The 21,246-nt window shown below is 38.6% G+C and overlaps 1 protein-coding gene across 2 annotated transcripts in view; it reads left to right on the forward strand.

The window, feature by feature from the left end:
• Positions 1 to 20,014, forward strand: part of PRLR (prolactin receptor) — a 21,199-nt gene extending 1,185 nt beyond the window's left edge. The window contains exons 2-13 of one of the 2 annotated variants that reach the window (XM_042875303.1): positions 105 to 237; positions 2,302 to 2,471; positions 7,137 to 7,300; positions 8,625 to 8,627; positions 8,827 to 8,968; positions 10,417 to 10,549; positions 12,262 to 12,431; positions 13,669 to 13,838; positions 15,374 to 15,515; positions 16,312 to 16,411; positions 18,219 to 18,288; positions 18,921 to 20,014. In XM_042875303.1, coding sequence (XP_042731237.1) covers positions 105 to 237; positions 2,302 to 2,471; positions 7,137 to 7,300; positions 8,625 to 8,627; positions 8,827 to 8,968; positions 10,417 to 10,549; positions 12,262 to 12,431; positions 13,669 to 13,838; positions 15,374 to 15,515; positions 16,312 to 16,411; positions 18,219 to 18,288; positions 18,921 to 19,946 — 2,423 coding nt within the window. In that variant the 3' untranslated portion in view covers positions 19,947 to 20,014. The remainder of the gene's footprint in view (positions 1 to 104; positions 238 to 2,301; positions 2,472 to 7,136; positions 7,301 to 8,624; positions 8,628 to 8,826; positions 8,969 to 10,416; positions 10,550 to 12,261; positions 12,432 to 13,668; positions 13,839 to 15,373; positions 15,516 to 16,311; positions 16,412 to 18,218; positions 18,289 to 18,920) is intronic. The other variant, XM_042875302.1, reaches the window with a different exon arrangement.
• The last annotated feature ends 1,232 nt before the right edge of the window (positions 20,015 to 21,246 follow it).

Here is a 21,246-nt window from a genome sequence, read left to right on the forward strand (position 1 = left end):
AAAGAAAGAAAGAAAGAAAGAAAGAAAGAAAGAAAGAAAGAAAGAAAAAAAAACCAACACTGTCCAGCCGTAATATAACTAGTTGGATTTCTGCACTTCCCTAGGTCAATCATTCCCTGGAAAACCTAAGATAATAAGATGTCGTTCTCTAGAAAAGGAAACCTTTTCTTGTTGGTGGAAGCCTGGTTCAGATGGAGGACTTCCTACCAATTACACCCTGTTCTACAGCAAGGACAGGTAAAAAGCGGTGAATAAGTAAGTTATCAAGTGATGATTATGTCAGAATGAGGGATGATAACATTCATGTATGAAAACTATTTTTTATGAATACATGAAACTTCAGATAGCAAACAAGGACTATTAATAGGTTTCCCTTGGTAGAAAAAAGACATCACTGTTAGCAGAACCAAACCTTCATCCTGCCCCTAATGAAACTCAGATGAGCTGAAATTTGGGGAAAGATGTAATTTGTCCTTCTTATCAGGTGGCACACAGCTTTAATTTGAACAGCGTGCTTCTCTGAGGCGGGGAGCATCAGGGTACCATGAGGGCTGGGGTCTGTGGGAACTTCTCTGGGGCAGGCAAAGCAAAATCATCAGCCAGGGCCCTTCCTGCCTACTGAAGGGAAGCAAGGTAGGTAGTGGGGCAACCTCAGCCCCAGGCATGGGGCACAATCCTGGGGATGGGGACAGCCCAAAGTTGTGTTGCGCAAGGATGTCACCCATGGTCCAAGCCAGCTCAGTGGGGCCCATGGTCAGGCTGCAGGGAGCTGGAGATGGGCCCTGCTGCTGTGGGCTGAAATGGAGTCTTGGCCAAAGGTAGAGTGGGGGAGGCTGGGCAATTACAATAAGGGCTGGTGGTGCCCTAAGGGCACCAAGGAGCTAACACACATCTGGAGAAAGTCTATTTAAGAGACTTCCCTATTTGAATTCATAGTCAAGCTGGTGGCTCACAAAATGGGGTAAAATCAGATGTGGGTATTGCATCTCAAAACTGGTTTGGTAAATCTGTGACACCCTCATAGTGTTTAAGAATAGAATGCATATGCTTAGTGACTTTGCTTAACCTGTGCTTCTTAATATAAGAGCCCTTCCTTCCTTTAAAAAGAGGTCTCGTAATATGTACAAGTAAGCAGGGAAGCTGAGATTGAATTGCATTGAGCAAATCCAGTGAGGTTCAAAATAGATACGGTAAAGCCTCAGACATCCCTGCTTAAATTAAACCAACTCCAGATCACTTGTATTAATTGATAAGGGTACACCTTTTAATGAAGTTACCACAATCAAAAATGAACTGAGAGAGATGACATTTTCCTTATCTGCAATGAGCATATCTGTAGAACTTTCATTTTATGAAAGTCCAGGAGTTTTGATCTTGATCAGAATAGAACTTCTTATGAGCATTTTACATCATACCAGTCACAGCCCAGAAGAGTGCTGCCTGGAGATGGATATAGATGCTTATCATTTTTATTAAATCTGATGAAACATAGGTGTTGCTAAGCACTCCAGATTTAGGCCAGAGTTACCTTTCTTAACTTGTTGTCTCTGGTGCAGTCCTCTTACATCTTTGCTTTGTGAACTGGGACAAAGCTGCATAGACACTGAAAGATCTTGTTACAACTGGTGTATAGATCATCACAACGAAGTGAATAAAATGTGTCCTTTAGCAGTCTGAGGTGATGCTTTGTGCTTCTGCAGTTCTTTACACCTAGAAAAAGTCCCAATTCAGCTTTAAGGAGTACAAAACACACCTCTAAAAAAAAGCTGAAGACTCCTAAGGCAGAAGACAGTATGTAAGAGGCATGGCCATGTTCACATTCAAAAGCAGATAAATGAACACATTACTGAAAACAAAATAAGTAATAAAACACCCTTCTGCCATAGAGCCTATCAGGTTATTTTCCAGTAAAAATATGTAAAGAAGACATTTAGCAATTTTCCTTCATTAGGTAAAATGGTTAATATCTGCCTTTTAACTTGCTTCTAAATGTTTTTTAAATTACTGTGTATTGTCTCTGGAAATTTCTTTTTCCATTCTTTTGGCAACACATTCTGGTGTATAAAAAAGCAGATAAAAACTTTCGTCTTGAACAACTGCATAAAAATAGCTTTATGAGTCAATGGAGCATTTATGGTAATAGCATTTGACATTCACTGAAATGTTTCCCAGAGATGCGGTTATATATAGGCTTAAAGTTTAACATTTTAAAGGTCTGTGCTGAACTTAGGCCATTACTAGAAAATTATCTACTTTGATTCGTTTCCTAAACTTTGAACTTTTTAAATCATTTTGTTTCAGTGAAGAAAAAATCTATGAATGTCCAGACTACAGAACATCAGGTCCCAATTCCTGCTACTTCAATAGAAACCACACTAATTCATGGACAACATATAATATCACTGTAACAGCAACGAATGAGATTGGAAGTAACAGCTCGGATCCTCAGTATGTGGATGTGACTTCCATAGGTAAAAAAGAAAGAATGAAATGCAAAAAACACAAAAACAAAAAAAAGCAACCTAGTTTGAGACATATCTGTTTTTTAATCCAAGAACAAGTAGTGGTGAAAGATTTCTTTCCTCATAGTATGAAACTTGCTAATGGAGGAGTGTTTATCTGCCGATGATCTCAAGTGAAGTAGGTACCTCTAATGTATGTGCAAACCGCATTTTACTTGCAAATCATGTAAAAGCATATTCTAGCACTACCTTAATTGTGGCTGAAAAATTGCTCCAGTTTCTAGTTACTTCCAGTATTTCAGTTAGAGTCAGCTGAGTCTAAACAGTTTTGTAGGCTCCTAGCACTGTGGATTATCAAACCTTCAAATTAGGTCAAATTGTCAGAAGTGTTCCAGATTAGGTTTTCCCAATGTAAACATCTTTCTGGTTGTTGGCATTGCAGTCTTGGATGGGTAAAAATATGCCTAAGAACCTCACATTTTTTGTTTGTTTTGTGCAGTATTTCATATTCTTAAGTCCATTCTGTTTTCTGCATACAACACTCTACAGTGTACACAGTCTTTTTGGCCACACTTTCATTTTACAAGAGCGGCTGAATGAAATTATTATTTCTGTTTCCTTAGCATAACAAATTCAGAGTTAAGTCTAAGATTTGCTGATCCTGTTTTAGATTAGTAGCCAGTTAACACTGTTAGAGAGAAAAGGCAAAAAAAGTCTGTTGTACTGTAACTTCACAGAGGGACTGAATGATCTGAAATTAATATAATGAATTACAAAACAGAAAACAAAAAGACAACAGAATGGTTGAGGTGGTGCTGTGGTTTAACCCAGCAGGCAGCTAAGCACTGCACAACCATTTGCTCATTTCCCTCTCCCTGTCGATAGGTGTTGTCAACGTGGCAGATCACTGAGCAACACACAGGCATTTGCTCACTTCCCACCTTCCCAGGGGGATGGAGGAGAGAAGCAAAAGGAAAAAAAAAAAAAAAACAACAACAAAGTGGAGCTTGTGGATTGAGATAGAAACTATTTACTAATAGAAAAGGAAAATAGTTATGACTGTATGTGTGTATATATATATGAATGTGTAGAACAAGTGAGGCACAAGGAATTGCTTGACACTTCCCTCTGCCCAACTGGACCCAAGTTGTGGAAGAGAACCAGAAGAACTCCCACCCCCTCCAAAACTCCTTCCACTTGAAGTTTCATACCATTTCATGTAGTATAAAATATGCCTTTGCCAGTGTAAGTCAGCTGTCCTGATCCTGTCTCAGCTCCTATGAAGAAAACAATTCTATTTCAGCTGAAATTATGACAATAGGAAAGAGAACTGGAAAAATAACATGAAGTAGAACTTGTGGGTTGACATCAAAAACAATTTGCTAAGATGGGAAAGGAAGAGGAAAAGAAAACAATATTAATGATAATTGTGTATATTTAGAAATAAATTGTGCACAACACAGTTGCTCACTACCTGCTGACCAATGCCCAAACAGTTCTGTAGCAGCAGCTGACTCGCTGACCAGATCCCTCAGTTTTATATTTTTTTTCACATGATATCTTGTGGAATATCCCTTTTGACAATTCAGAGCAAGTGTTCTGGTTCTTTCCCCTACTAGCTCCCTGTGCGCCACCCTAATCCACTTCACTGACAGGACAGTACAAGAAGTTAAAATGTCCTTGACTCTGTGCAGCATTGCTCAGCAACTACTGAACTACTGCAATGTTAATGACATTGTTTTTCTCCTAAAGCCAAAACACAGTATCATACCAGGCGCTATGAATTAAGATCAATTTTTTCTCAGCTCAACCAGAACAAGTAAGAAGGGAATTCTGGGTATATCTGGTCCAACCTATGCTCAAGCAGGGCACCCAGAGCAAGTTGCCAAAACCATGTCCAGAAAGCGTTTCAAGATCTTCAAGGAGGAGATTCCAATACCTCTCTGGGCAGTGTGCTATCACCTGTACAGTACAGAACTGCTTCCAGAACTGCTTTCTGGTGTTCAGACATCCAGTCTGTGCCTTTTGCCTCTTGTTCTGGCACTGGGCACTACTGAAGGCAGCCTGGCTTCATCCTGTCTGTAGACTTCCTTGATGTACTCAAGCACATTGATGAGATTTCTCACTCAGCCTGTAGTCTGAACAGTTCCAGCTTTGAGCCTGTTCTCACAGAAGGCTTTCATTGTTTTGATGGCCCTTTCTCTGAATTCTTTCCAGCATGTCAATGTCTGTCTTGTACTTGGTGGGCCTAAAACTGGATGTAGTACATCAGGTGCAGCTTTTCCAGTGCTGAGCAGAGGAGAAGTATCATGTCTCTTGACCTGCTGGCAATTCTTTATCTAATGTAGCCAAGAATACTTCTAGCCTTCTTAGCAGCAAGGAGATGTTGCTGACTCTTCCTCAACTTCGTGTCCACTAGAACTTCTAGGTTGTTTTCTACAAAATTACTTTCCAGTTTGGTGGCCCTACTATGTACTGGAATACTGGATCCTCCTGATCTGTAGGACTTTGTACTCCTGCTCATTGACCAACGAGATATTTGCCAGCTTGTGTCTCCAGCTTGTTGAAGTACCTCTGGATATTTGGTGAGTCTCTACCCCACGTTTTGTGTCATTTGCAAATCTAATGAGGGTGAGCTCTACACCATCATCCAGATCATTAACAAAGATATTAAACAGAACTGGACCCAGTATTGGCCCTGGAGTACTCTGCTTGTTATTAGTCTCCATATTCGCTTTGCACCAATGATCTCTACTGCCTGGCCTGGCTGTTTAGCCAGTTTTCAATCCACCTCACTGTCTGCTCCTCCAGCCCATACCTTAATAGCTTATCTAAGATAATCCCCTGGGAATGAGTGTAAAAGATCTTACTGAAGTCCAGGAGGACAGTATCTACTGTTTTCCCCTCATCTGTCAGGTTGGTCATTTAATTACAGAAGCTCAGCAGACTAGTGAAGTATAAGTTTTCCTTGTTGAATCCACCCTAGCCGCCTCTGATTTTCTTCTCCTTCAAGTACCTGGAAATGTTTTGCAGAATTAGCTATTCCATTACCTTCCCAGGGATCAAAATGAAGCTGACCAGCCTTTAGTTCTCTGGGTCCTCTTCCTTGCCCTTTTATAGAAGAGTGATACTTTATTTCCTCCAGGCTTCAAGCACTTATTTCGGTTGCCATGATGGACCGAAAATTATTGAGATGCCTTATAATTACATCTGCCACCTCCCTCAGCACTCAGATACATCACATCAGAGCTTATGACCTTACAAATATCCAGTTTGCTCAGTTGTTCCCTGACCTGATCCTCTTCCACTGAGGGCACAGCCTCCTTGCTTCAGCAACATCTACCTGGGAACTTAGATTCCCAAAGGCCAGACTTTCTGGTGAAGACTGAGACAAAGAAAGCATTCAGTACCTCAGCATTTTCACTGTCCTGTTCAACCAGGTCTCCCATTTCATTTAGCAGGGGGACCACATTTTCTCTAATCTTCCTTTTGTCACTCATGTAATTGTAGAAGCCCTTGTTGTCTTTGACACTTCTGGCCAGATTCAATTTCACTTGGGCTTTAGCTTTCTTAATTCCATTCCTGGATGCTCTGACTGTATCTCTGTATTCTTCCCAGGTTACCCATCATTGCTTACACTGTCTGTAGTTTTACTTTTTCTGTTCGAGTTTGGTCAGGAGATCCTTCTTCATCCATGCAGGCCTCCTGGAAATCTGCCCAACTTCCTCTTTTGCATTGCTTTTGAGCTTAGAGGAAGCAATCTTTGAATAATAGTCAGCTTTCTTTGGCCACTCTTCCTTTCAAAGCCTTATTCCAAAGAGCTCTACCAAGCAGATTTTTGAAAAGCTCAAAGTCTGCTTTTCTGAAGCCCATGGTTGTAAGGTTTGCTTTTCATCCTTCTTCTAAGGGTTTTGAACTCCACGATTTCATGGCTACTGCAGCCAAAGCTGTCTGTGAGTTTCATACTCCCAATAAACTCTTCCTTGTTGGCAAGAATGTGGTCCAGCGTAGCGCTTCTTCTTGTCGGTTACTCCGTCACTTGGAGGAAGAAGTTATCATCACATTCCAGGAGCCTCTAGGTTGCTCGTGTCCTGCTGTGTTGTCCCTCCAAGAGATACGTATTGGTTAAAGTCCCACATGACAAGAGCTTGTGAACATGAGGCCGCTTCTGTGTAGAGAGCCTCATCTGCACAGTCTCTGTGGTCAGAGGGCCTGTAGCAGACTTTCACTATAAGGTTACCTTCACTATAAGGTCAACTCACTTAGCCATGTATTTCCATAAACTCTCAGTCATCTCCTCATCCATCCCTAGGCAGGGCCAATCATGGTAGCCATCCCATTACTTCTCTGTAACCATCCCATTACTTCTCTGTGATCCCAATGAGAATGTAGCCAGCGTATAGGCGTCTAACAGAGGCACCCCTAGCATGCTGTCTTCTTAACTTGCTCTCTGCTAACCTGTATGTGCTGGAGGTGAACCTGATTAATCCCCATTTTATTAATTTTGTGATCCCTATTACATCACTCCATGCCCTTTGTTCAGCAACCTGTCTGACATTGCTATGAAAAAGAAAAAAAAAACAAACCAACAAAGGAGGAATCTTTTCAGAGAAAAATTAATAATTGAAACATTGAATACATGAATCATTAATGGCAAACTTTTCATTTGTACAGTTCAGCCAGGTTCTCCTGTGAATCTCACATTAGAAACACAAAGATCTGCTAATATAATGTACCTTTGGGCAAAATGGTCTCCACCTCTATTAGCTGATGCCAGCTCTAATCATTTATATCACTATGAGCTACGACTAAAACCCGAGGAAAAGGAAGAGTGGGAGGTAAGAGAAAAATATATACATAAATGCTTTTCAGTGAGTTCTACTGTCAGAATTTAACTGGTATTATAAAAATCTTAGTTTCCATAAGGATAGTAGAATTACTATAATGAAATATTGTTATATAAAGGAAAATTCTGTCATCATTTGTAGAGAGTGAAGGTAATGGTATTTGCGTAACTATCCTAAGGATGTTATATAATAAAATGAAAAGTAAATAAATCTAGTTAGCCTACTGGTTGAATATGTAATTTTGATTTTCATCAATATATCTACTGCTGAGTAGCACAGTAAGACTCTGCTCAGTTTGCAAAGTTTAAGCAAAATCGTCAGTTTGGTGATTCATTAAAATATTATTAATGAGAAATCAGTTAGCTATGCAATTAAAAGTCAGTATCAGCAATACAGAAGCTAAATCACAATACTAGGCACTCAAAAGACACCTACAAATTTCTAAATGCATATTTACAACTAATCACAGAAATATGCTTTATGCGGAGATTCCTCTCTGACAGGCAGGGAGATACAAGCACATCCAAGTCTCTGTAAGTGCAAAGTCCCATATTCGTACCCACTTCTTCAGGGGACATGGATGCTGTGACTTAACACAAACCCACTCTCTATCCTAGAGTACACTAAACTGTACTCCAATAAGAGAGTATCCCATGAGATCATTCGCGTGCATCTGGGTTTGGGTCCCTGCCTGTGGCAGCCTGCACTGCCTGGAATGCACAACATCAAGGAGGGACGCCACTCTGTCTAGTTTAAGTAGAAGTCACGATGCTAACAGAGCAGCTTCTGATAGCATCAAACTGAAACTGCAGCTACTGTGGTTTCCTGTCTTCCCTCAGTGCTACAAATGGCTGTGCTTCTTAAATTCCTCTTTTTAAGGTGACTCTTTCAAAAGACTCTCAGTAAATCCCTAGTTATTCTTAATTGGGATTTGAGTCACCATCCCCCTCAACATGATTTGCTGGGACAGTCTTCCTCTCCCTGAAATTTTGGGGTGTTCTACTCACACCATTTATCTTGCTGTTCTCAGCTGTTGCCATTTTGTTAGGAGTAGGCCACAGTATTCCCACAGCTGGGATACCAGGATAAAAAGTTACATTCAGATGACCTCAGTGCTACCTTAATGGCTTTTACCTTACAATTGGAAGAAGCTACTTGCCTAGAGGGAATTCTAAAGAGCAACTGAAAAGGCCTAAATAAGACATTTTAATAGTGAGCTTTTAAAACTAGCCTTTAAGAAGTGTTAACTGTCCGGGAGTTGGATAGCCGATAGCATTCCTTGCATTGTGGATCTGAGGGAGTACTAACTTGCTAGGAGGTCTACAGTTCTCAAGAATCATGATCTCAGTGTCACTGAAGAGCTTTCCTGTTCATTTGGTTGCTAGCTTCACTTCTTTGTAATTAACATCCTAGCAAATATGTGACTGAAAATTTTGCCTTTCAGAAGTCAGTGACATAAGCATACTTCTTGATGATTTATTTGTTAAAATGCCCTAATTCCTTGTTGTTTTTTCCAGACAGTACCTGTTGGAGTACAGACACAGTGCAAAATAAATAGGTTAAGTGCCGGCATGAGGTATGTTGTTCAGGTCCGTTGTATGTTAGACCCTGGAGAATGGAGTGAATGGAGCTCTGAAAGACGCATTCTGATCTCTGGTGGTAGGTGGATAATTGCTGTTCTGTTAGCTGTGTTTAAAATATAAGTAGTTCAGTGTCACAAAAGGTACCTAAATGCTAGCCCTGAAAACCTGCTTCCTCACACAGATGCCTTCATAGTGCTGGAGGAACAACTTAGTGCATCTTATCATATTTTTGTGTCACTACATATTTGGTCTTGCTGATCCACTCAGCATCTTGCAAAACTCTCTATGACAAACAGTGTGGAGTTTAGTAGGAAGTCACTTCTGATACAGGTGTGCTTACATAAATTTTTGGTCATGTCCTGCCTCTTAAAAATTGTGGTGACTTCACCTGTAACTGAAGATACCAGGTAGTAGTACTTCTGTAAGAGTCATTCATTTGTTCGCTAACAACTGGACTGAAATTATTGCCCTGCCTAACAGACCATGACATAGCAGCTACCATCAAATGGGAGTAATTATCTGTATTCTGTTGGAACGTTAAATGTTCCAACAGAATGAGCCAAGTTGCCTCAAATCTTCTTCTACCACTAACTGTATTATTCATTATTTGACATGGAGTTTGCTGAAGTGCCCTTAATAGAAGATATTTTTAAAATGTCCCACTTTCAGATCTGCCCTAGGCAATTATAGATTTAGAAAATCAATGGCCTTACTCTAAATAATAGAGAATATATATTTTGATATAATAAGACCATATTTGCCATGGATACATAATTGCAAATGTTTCAAGAACATTAGAGTTTTTATTAGCATCAAACTATTCAAAATTTAAGCATCTTCTCAGCCCTATTTTTTGCCCAAATGATTTTCTTGAGACTATAGTAACATCATCAGAAATCCACATAATTGTAAATTGCTTGGCAGGAATCAGGCAATTAGAAGGAGTACTGAGCATAACGTCATTGTAGGAAGAAAAACAAGAATTACTTCTTTGTGTCTTTTGAGTCATCTCAGCATAGGCACTTCAAAAGAGAATTACTGGCAGCTACATAAACACAGGCAAACAAACTCTTTTTTTTTTTCCTGAGCCAAAACAAGTGACTCAGTAGTTTTTTCTGGAATAATTAGCATTTTAAAACACATTTTTTGAAGAAAAAATGCTTATCTAGATGATAGATTGAGTAAATAATTCTATAAAACCTGTTGTGATGGTATTGAGAATCCTTTACCAGATTTGGGGTGCAGAGGAGAGCCACAGCCAGAGAAATAAATGTCGTTCCTCATTGTATCTTCAGTGGGAAAGGGTTTTGAATCTAGGTTGAAGTTGCAGGCTGCTGCCCTAGCCACTGAACACCATTTCTTTCTTGTGCTAATAATGAAGCAAAATATTTTCCTGCCTTGTAAGGAAAAAAATATATATATATATATTATTTTCTAGTGCTCCTTTTGATTATGTTTTATAAGCTCTGGAGTTGACTTAATGCATTAAATGCACTAATTATTTCATTCATGTATCCATTGCAGGACAGTCACCTCCTGAAAAGCCTACAATAACCAAATGCCGCTCCCCAGAAAAGGAAACATTTACCTGTTGGTGGAAACCTGGTTTCGATGGAGGGCATCCTACTAACTACACTTTACTTTACAGCAAAGAGGGGTAAGATGCTGTATATAATTATTCACTATTTTGTGAGAAAATCAAGCTTAACTGGTTTTTGCATTTAAGAGATATGGTTTTCTTTGGCTTTTGTGCAAGTGACATATTCTGGAATAGTACTAGCAACAACATATTTAAGGTTGAAAGAGGATCTCTTTATAGTGTTGGCTTTTTCAGAATGCTGTGAATTGTAATGGCATAGATAAACTGCCTTGAAAGTTGCAGTGGTGCAGGAACTGCATATCAGTGTTTGCAAAACAAAGGCACAGCTGTGTAACACCTTGACCTCATAGCTCCAGGAAAAAAGTGTTCAAAAATGACCAGAGTTGGCTGCTTCAGGGCTAACTAAAGGTTAAAGTGCGTTACTGAGGGCACTATCCAAATGTCTCTTCAACACTGACAGGCATGGGGCATCAAGCACTTCTCCAGGAAACCTGTTCCAGGGTTTGACCATTCTCACAGTAAAGAATTTTTCCTAATGTACAGTCTGAATCTCCCCTGTTGAGAACCTTAACATCCCTTTTGTATTGTGGAGCACACAGCAGCACACAAATCTTGTTGAGGCTACATCAACACCATATATAGCAGAGAATCACCTCTTCTGATCACTGGCTGTGCTGTGCGCACAAGGCAGTTTGCCCTCTTGGCTGCCTGGGCACACTGCTGGCTCATGCTGAGCTGCTGTCTCCAGCACCTGTAGATCCCTTCCTGCTGAGTTGCTCTCCAGCCACTCATCTCCAATCCAATGTGCCTGTGTTCAGCATTGCTCTCTCCCTGATGCAACACCAGGCATTTGTCTGTGTTAAACTTCATGCCACTGCTGACTGCTGAATAATGCTCCAGTCTAACTAGATCACTCTGCAAGGCCTCTCATCCCTCCAGTAGTCAGCAGCTCCCAGTTAAGTGTCAGTGGTGAACATGATGAGGATACATTCCACTCCTGCATTCTAGAACATTGATAAAAATAATGAACAGAAATGAACCTGGAATGAAGCCTTGCGATACACTACTAGTAGCGAACTGGCAGCAGGGTAGCCCCATCCCCTACCACCCTTCAAGCTCTGCCATTGAGCTATTTGAGTAATTGTTGCTTATCTCACAGTTGAACATTTTATTCAGAAAAATCTTGTGAAGCAGCATCAGAGGCATTTCTTTTATACTATCAGTTCTCCAAGCATCCTGGAAAAAAGTGCTGTGTGTTCTCCATGAACTTTCTTTCCGATTACTACCTTCTTTGGGAAGCTTGGGAATGGATTTTGAGGACAAGTACAAATTATATGTTTTTGAGGAACAGGTGGTAAATGACACAAATTCTGAAAGCTTTTGATGTGGGCAGAATTAATTTCAATGTGAAATGAACATTGGAAATTTTCTGTTTTTAACAGGTGGGTTAGAAGACTTTGGCAATAGCTTAATGGCTCTCAGAAACTTTTCAGGGCCATGTAGTAGACAAGGGCATTCAGAAAAGCAACAGTTGCACTCTACTACTGCGTGCTCAAGAAGCCTGCACTTTCCAGGCTTTGTAGTCTTAGTTTTGGGGTAGAGGAGTTGGGTTCTTTAGTTGCCTTTTAGTGTGAAAGCAGTATTATGATTTCCTTCACATTATCAGGCATATAGAATCAAATCCAGCCCTGTAGAGTGTTACTACAAATGCAACTACTTGTAAACAAAGTCATGTGTTTTAGTCTGTGTAATCACTGTGATTCTTTCAGAGAAGAACAAGTTTATGAATGTCCAGATTACAGAACTGCAGGCCCCAATTCTTGCTACTTTGATAAAAAACACACTTCTTTCTGGACCATATACAATATTACTGTCAAGGCAACTAATGAAATGGGAAGTAACAGCTCTGATCCTCATTATGTGGATGTGACCTACATAGGTAAGAGACAGTGTTTTCTGTGGAACCAAATAATTCAGGGTCATCAGTTTCGATACAGTATTTTTTATTCCAGCTCTTCTCATAGACTGCAGTAAAATACATGTAAAAATACGTAAGAACAGATACCATCTTGTCTGTTGTAGTAGTAAATCAGAATTCATCCTCCTAGCATTTGAAGGCCAAAAGTGCTGAAAGCTTTAAAACTACATTCAGATAATCATTTATTGGATCCACATATTTCCTCCAGTCAAGCCAAAAGAAACACCATCTTGCTAAAATCCTTTTCTAAAAACTGCATTCAAATTGACCTTTTAGCTAATAATACCTAAATTTTACTACCTGAAAGTTGTTTTCTGAGATTTAATTTTCCCAGGAGAAGCTAAATCAGTGTTTTTATAGCAATGTACTGATAATCTCTCAGACTTTTTCTACAGAATGACTGTGGACAAGTATTTAGGTTATTTTCTAAGGGAAAGAACATTACTGCAAATAATGATTTTTCTATCAAGGTTGAGGCTGCTGAGAACCTGATAACTGAAAAAGGGCTTGTGGGGAAAAAAAAAAAAAAAAAGTGTTATATTTTACCTCTATGCCCCGACTTCTTGGTAAACTTTGCATCAGGAAGTGGTAAAACGCATACATTATATGCAGGAGCTCTACCTGCGAACTGGGGTAGCTGCACGCCTGGCTGGCAGAAACCTACATTCCATTTTATTTTTGAAGCGTATACAGGACTTTAGTATTACTGTTTAAGTATCCATCCCTGTGCACATCAGGATAATGCTGCTGTATTTTCTCAGTGTTAAAGATTGAAGGGGACCAGCTTTGTAATTTAAATCTGTGTTTTCAGCATCCCTAATGGTATACACCAATTTTGATAAGATTATGATACAAAACAACATTTATAACGCACCATTAAAGATGTTAACTTTCTCTTAACTTTGAAATACAGTGTGGAGAACAGCAACCATAAATGATGATGTGAAAAAAATATGGTTTAGGTGATAAATGATTCAGGCAAATTTCAATATGAACTCCATTTATTTAGTGTTCTTCATTGTCTACAAATGTATAAATCCTTGTTTATCAGGAAATTCTTGCTTCCCGTATTCAAGCAGTTCCAAGTTACTAGACACAATGGAGGTGGCAATTTGCCCCGCATACCACTTCATATATTTTCCTAAGATGCAAAGAAAAATCATTCATACTTTTACTATCAGTTCTCTTATTTTAACAGTACAGCCAGATCCTCCTGCAAATGTTACTCTAGAATTAAAAAAGCCAATAAATAGAAAACCATATATGGTATTGACATGGTCTCCACCCCCACTGGCTGATGTCAGATCTGGATGGCTTACCCTCGACTATGAATTGCGACTGAAGCCTGAAGAAGGAGAGGAATGGGAGGTAAGAATCTTGCAAGTTTTTACTTAGAGTTTTTCTTGATCAGTTAGAGTTTGTTAGTTATGTCCCACGCCTGACTATAATGAAGCAGGCACATGGAATAATTCATCCTTTTTCAAAAGTAGTGCTTGTTTGTTCCTCGTACTCCTATTGCAAAGACTAGTATCTCAGATGCTGCTGTGTGATAGCAAGTGATGAAGTACTTATTTTCAGTTGTGGCCATTATATATGAATCATATTGGCACAGTAGTTTAAATTGTTAGGTCTCATTCTGAGAGGTTTATTTTTTCTGGTAATTTGTTCTCAACCACAAATACTTCTTACATGACAGAAAGCTCAATGACATTATGTAAAATCATGTACATTTGTGCAAATAACCATTAGGTAATGGTTGTAATAGTTGTTATGGTCACATAATAATTATTCTCTATACTCAGGATCTGCAACTCATACAAGTAGGGACAAATTGTAGGCTCCAGCAATTGGTATTTGGCTGTATTGCCTTTTTGTCTGCTGCAAAACTAAACTACCCAGCCATCTCTGTACTGACTCCTGCCTTCCCTCTGCCACTGTACTTCCCAGATCCTTGGCCACTATAGAATCCACTCTTTACTACCCTGCTCCACATTCCTTATTTGTTATGCAGCTTCTTCCCCAGTTGTTCTTTCTTGCCTCCTTCAGTTCTTGCTATGGTGGGTCCCAGCATTGCCACATTTCATTTCTACTTCTCATATGCGCATGATGTGTCTTTATAGCAGTTTAATTTGCACACTACAGCAGAGACAGATATCATCACTGCTGCATTATGTTAGAAAGTTGAACTACAGAAATAAAATAAATGTAACATTACTTCAATGCCCTGTGTAACAATTATTAGGAAGATACCCAGTTTTATGCGGGTCACACTGAAAGTAATGCTTCTATTTATTTCCATGGAAATTAAAACAGATAGAGAGATCACAATAACACTATTTGATGGAACAAATTCTCAGAGAAAAAAAGTTTTTCCAGCATAGTCACCATCATTATCTGTAAATTTTCACCAGCAATGAACAAGAGCCTGCGTGCTTGTAAAAAATCTGTACCAGTGGAGATGACCCACTGTCACCACTCACACACCACTCACACCACTCACTGCCTCAGTCTGCTCACAACCACTGTTTGATCTCTATAAACATTCAGCAAGCATCAGTGAATGTCAGTAAGTGACATTTTTTCCACATGGAGGAATTCAGTGACACACCGTTGCTTCACATGCACTTGATGTCAGACTCCATTCTGTCAGACTGCTCCTGTGCTGCCATCTGTTGCACAGAAACAAAATGTAATGGGATATTGGTGGGAAGATTCCACCCCTACTAACATTCCACCAACATCCACCTCTGACATCGTGGTCCAACATCATAAAATAGGAAGCATTACTTTCAGAACAGCCCCGATATGTTCCCAACTTGATTATCAGGATTAAACTAGCTATGATTTTCTTTGAAAAATATCTAATTTTTATATGGATTTTATGATTTTTAATTCATTTTCAGACTATTTTTGTTGGACAGCAAACACAATATAAAATGTTTAGTTTAAATCCAGGAAAGTACATTGTACAGATTCACTGCAAACCAGACCACCACGGATCATGGAGTGAATGGAGCTCAGAGAAGTACATTCAAATTCCTACTGGTGAGTGGCCATGTTCCCTTTCAATAACTGTTATTTCATGGAAGTTCATGTAATACTTCTGTAGGTTGTCTGTAGCACCCATACAGATTGACAGCCCACTGATTCCTCGGACAGTAGGAATATCATTGTTAAGGTAACTGAATTCTCAGCTTCCCTGCACCACAGGGGACAGTTAGCTGTACCCTTCATTAATCTTGGAAGTTAAACAGATAAATCAATTTTCTTACAAACTTAAAGCACATCCTTTCTGTTTATTGCCTTATTCATATTTGTTTTCATGATGGTAGTTTTTAATAAAAAGAGTGATAATAACGTAATTAAAAGTGCTAGGTAGAAAACAAAGTGACTTCCTGCAGTCAGTAACAGCTCTTCCTAATGCTTTATTTGGAAAAAATTCAGAATAAACATCTCAGTGTAAAAAGTGTCACATTAAGTAGAAATCTTTAAAAATATATAACTGTAGACCATTCTACCCGAAATCTAATTATGTCTGTATTTGATAATGAAATTACTAATGTTAGTCTAAGTAGACTTGAACCCTGTGAAAAATATTTCCATCTTAATGCATTTTTCTAATTTTTTCACAGAAGTTTATTTCCTGCACAATGCTATTAATAAGAAGTATATTAATTACCAGATGTTGCATTGAGATATGTCTGTGCTACTAGAGGCCTCTAGATTCAATACCAACTTTGGAAGATTTAACCACTTTTTACAAATAAAAAAAATTGATACTTTTTGTGCATTCTGACTGTATTTCCTAATGCATCCTTAAATAATTCCCTTTGTTTCCTAGACTACAGAGTAAAAGATATGATTGTGTGGATCATCTTGGGTGTCTTGTCATCTCTCATATGTTTAATCATGAGCTGGACAATGATTTTAAAAGGATACAGGTAAGTCAGAAATTTCATAATTTTGTGTAGCTGTAAACTCATAAAACTTTTCCAAAAATTAGCTATTAACATTTGATTTACTTTCATATCGATGTTAGCCTTCTTAGTAAGAGAGATACATAGCATAAATTACAGATTTATTACTTTGTATTTGCAACTGGTAGAGAAGTATTTCTGTTCTTTAGGTCTCAGTCTTCTTGGTCTTTTTGGTAAAGACTACTGGTATTAAATCTGACCATCCCAGTTAATCACTAAGTACTTAGCAGATATCACTTGAAGTATTCCTGCTTGTATTGAAGATGCACATTGTAGGTTTGGCCTAATTGCCTAGTAGAAATTAGGTTATATTATGAATTCAGTCTTTCTGCCTACATGTCTGTCAATTCCCCAAATTTATTAAACCATACTGTAATTCCATCTAACTCTGGAAGGGAAAAGTGTCACAATGTTTATATCTTTCATACAAGTCCACCAAAAATAATGTCTGAGTAATGCAAAGAGAAAGAAACTGCTTTAGTATGATTAGTATGAATCAAATGACAATCAAGTATGTACATAGAGACCCACTGGTCTTCCTGGACTGTGCCCAACTGATTTAGTCAGTGATGAAGTTACTGATGAAGTGATAGTGATAAAGGTACATGTTCTATTGCGAAATTTGCTGAGGAAAGTTACGGTGCATGTTCTATTGCCAAATTTGCTGAGGATGCATTCCACTGACGTAAATGAACAGGACTGGCCTTAAATTTGAGCCCTGGGGAACGTTGCTAGTAACCGGCCACCAGCCAGGTGTAGACTTATTCCCTGCAACCCTTGGAACTCTACAATTGAGTCAGTTCATCACCCACTGGGGTATGAGCCTGTTTGTCTCACAGTTGGACCACCTGTCCAGAAGGATGCTGTGAGGGACAATATGAAAAGCCTTACTGAAATCTGGAAATACTACATTTCCTGCCTACATTTCATCTGCCAAGCAAATGACTTTATCAGAGAAGGAGGTCAAATTACTAAGATAGGACTTTTCCTTCATCCCATCAGTCCCTCCAGTGTTGAGCTAATAGAACTATTCCTTTACAATTTCAGTGATGGAAAGTCACTGCTCCCCTAATCATGGTCCTCTATCTCTGAGGTCTGAGCAGACCAAGCTCTGTTGCTTGGACTGAGGCAAAAAATGCATTAAATATTTCCACTTCTTCCTCCTCCTTACTTGCTTGGTGACTGACCACTACAGATACTAGTCCAATGATTTCCTTTGGCTTCCTCTTGCTGCTTAAGGTCTTTTTTGCCTGGCACCCCACTGGCTCATGTGAATGCAAGCTGTGGCTTTTCTTAGTTTCTCTCCAGACATTATCTTGCTTCCAGAGATCATATACTTTCTTTTTCTACCCTGTTCAGCCAGGCTGGTCTTCTGCCCCAGTTGCTTGACTAGCAACACAATGAGATTGCCTTCTCCGTGGCTTTTAGAAGTTGATTGTTGAAAAGTGACCAGTTCTGTGTCTATCTATCTATATCTATCTATATCTATCTTTATCTATAGACTCCTGGGCTACACTGCTGACTAGCTCCCTGAGAACCTTAAGATTTGCTTTTTTGAAGTCCAGGATGGCAACTCTCCTAAACTTTTTTCTTTAGTCATAGTTTTCTTTTAGTTGTCTCCCCAGGGCCCTGAATTCTCTACTGATAGACTTCAGGCTTCCTATTGCTATGTCATTGGTACATACATGAAAGAGGAGTGGGTAGGAGGGGGCCTATACTTTTATCTCCTGCATTTGTACAGTTTGTGTTTTGCTTTTTTTTGTTTTTCTAGGATGATAACTTTTATCCTACCACCAGTTCCAGGACCAAAGATAAAAGGTATAGATACACATCTGTTAGAGGTGAGTTCCATTGATAACAGCAAAAGAATTTGCCGTTACTTACTTTTCCAGATTCTGTAACAGTAAAAATAATTACCATAATTAAATATAAAACAGATTTAACTTAATCAATGTTAAAAATAAGCAAAACTTTCAGGCTGATCATAAGGCAGGTTATGTAGGAGATATGGTTTTGCTTGGCACTAGAAGTAGTATGACATTTGATGACAAGGTGTGTAACTGCAGTTTCTTCCTGAGGCACCACAAGATCTTAATTCCTACATGACCTAAGTAGATCTTATGGAAGTCATTCTCCACAGTCTCTTGCCATGTTGAGGAGACAAGGGCATAGCTTATCTGTCATTCTCCTCCATTTCCTCCTTTCCAAACCTTTGAAGCCCTTATTTGCAGAAGTTCCTCAGTCCTTCCATTTTAGGAACATAAAGTCTGGGATTGTCTCCCTCCAGAGAGAACTCAAGGGAAGTTCTTTTGTTCTTTCAGTATTTTCTGCGGTTGTGTAAATTCGTTTTAGGTCTAGAGTTATAAAAAGTGTTTGCATACTAAATATGTAAACTGTTTATAATTGCACTAGTCAAATAATCCCTACTGTTAGTAGTGAAGAAATAACATTGTCTTATCTGGTATGCCCTTAGACAGGGAAATCTGAAGAACTGTTGAGTGCACTTGGTTGCCATGGTTTCCCTCCAACATCAGACTGCGAGGAACTACTGATTGAGTATCTGGAAGTAGAGGACAGTGAGGATCATCAACTTATGCCAAGTCATGACAATGGTCGTCCCAGTAAAAATGCAAAAATTACACCCAAGGAAACAGACAGAGACTCAGGACGAGGGAGCTGTGATAGCCCTTCTCTGCTTTCTGAAAAGTGCAGGGAGACCTGCGCCCTTCCATCAGCACTTCAAACACAAGATGTAAGAGATGTTCAAGAAAAGAAAGCAGGGAAAAGAAGCTGGGAAAGTCACTGTGTAGGCTCAGAACGAAAAGCAATCCTTATTAACAATGAGAGTGCAAAATCATCCAGATGGCCTGCAGTTCAGTTACCTAACAATCAGCCTCCTGTTTTTGCGTATCACAGCATTCTAGAAGCTAACAAGATAACACTGACTACCACAAATATGAATGTTGCAGCAGTTTTGGTGGAAAATGAAGAAAAGCATCAGTCACTATATACTATCTCTGAAACCATCCCTGGAGGCATGGAAAAGCAAGAAGAGATGGAAAATTTGCTTTCCAAAACTGAGCAAACCACAGTGCGGGTCAAACAAAACAGATCCAATGAAAAGTCACCGTTTTTGGGTGCTGCATTCATGGATTACGTAGAAGTTCACAAAGTCAGACAGAATGAGGAACCATCAGTATTACTGAAACATAAAGAAAACAGTGGAAAGATTGAAAAATACACTATTTCAGGAGCCAGCAAAGAATACACAAAGGTCTCAACAGTCATGAACCATAGTATTCTAGTATTAATGCCAGATTCACGAGTTCTGCACGCACCTATGGCCCAAGAACCTGCAAAAGAAACATCTCAGAACCTTCAGCAAGGTCAAGTGGAAAAAAACACGAGCTACTGTCTGACAGCTCCGCGTGACTGCAAAAGAGAAACTAGTGGATCAGACTACATGGACCCATCCTCATTTATGCCCCCTTTTAAATAACTAAAAGTGTGATCACTCTTAATCAGGTAATGCTACAGAATGAATCAAATACAATCAGTATAGTAATGCTATGGCTTAAGATTATGCTACTACATCACAACTGTAGCTTGTACCTTTTCCTAGCTGAGAAGTCTGTGATCTACATTTGATTTTGTTAATAGTTATGTACAGTAAAAAAAAAAAAAAAAAAAAAAAAAAAAAAAAAAAGACCACATAGCACAGAGTTCCTTTTAAAAATAGCCTTCTACATGTATTATATAAAGAATAGAATAAACTGTGGGTTGACATAACAATCATAGAAGTAAATCTTGGATCACTGACACATGATTCTTACAGAAGGAAATGTGGAAATGGTACTCTATGCCATGAAAAATACATTATGAATTAATTATTCAGTTCTGCAATTCTTCTGTAATTTGATTAAACCTAAGGGAATTTGCAGATTCAACAAAGACTGAGATTGTTTTGGCCTGGTGCACCATAATTGTCTGAGCAGTTTCTAAATCAGATATATCATTACACAGTAACACTGATATACAATGTATTTTTTTTCTGAATGTATTGTGACACTAGATTAAGTTTTCTTTATATTCTTTCTCAATTCTTAAGAAAAATGAAGCTCTTATGTATGAAACAATCATATATGAAAGAATATATTTAACTAATAGCATTAAAATAACAAACTCTTCACAAAATGACAGAAAACTTTGCATCCTATTCCAATCAAATCGAACTCAAAAAAACACAAAAACAGGGCACTATTTGATACACTGCCTTACTGTACATATGACACAATTCTACTTTAGTACAATCCCATACATTTAACAATGTATTTTTAAAGGATATTTTTCTATTACCAAGAAAAAAAAAAGTAAAATAAAATATTTTTTAATTTCCCAATGTTATTTTGCTAATTAGTAGCTGAAACAGAGGTAACAAGTAAAGCTGCCATTTCTATACAAAGCATAAAATTAAACTTTATACTAATCAAGAATATGAAGTAATTTTTAAACTATATTTCTAATATATTGCTGATGTATTAGTATTTGAATTGTAAATTATTTATTTCAGATGTTTTTTACCAGCTGTTATTATAAAATTAAAATAGAATCTAGGTTTTGAGAGTAAAGCTTCTTTCCCACTTAGTCTGTACTCTTGTCAATCATGATCATCTGCATCCTTAGCAATTGTGTACATTTTTATCTGAGCTTGGAAGGCAGGTTTGAAGACAGACTTGTCATAATGAACTCACCAAAATGAATTCTGGAATTCGTTCTCCGCAGTCAGAATATGAGGCATA

The sequence above is a fragment of the Lagopus leucura genome, unplaced genomic scaffold, assembly GCF_019238085.1.
Source record: "Lagopus leucura isolate 7727_CA_CO unplaced genomic scaffold, USGS_WTPT01 Super-Scaffold_100014, whole genome shotgun sequence".
NCBI lineage: Eukaryota > Metazoa > Chordata > Aves > Galliformes > Phasianidae > Lagopus > Lagopus leucura.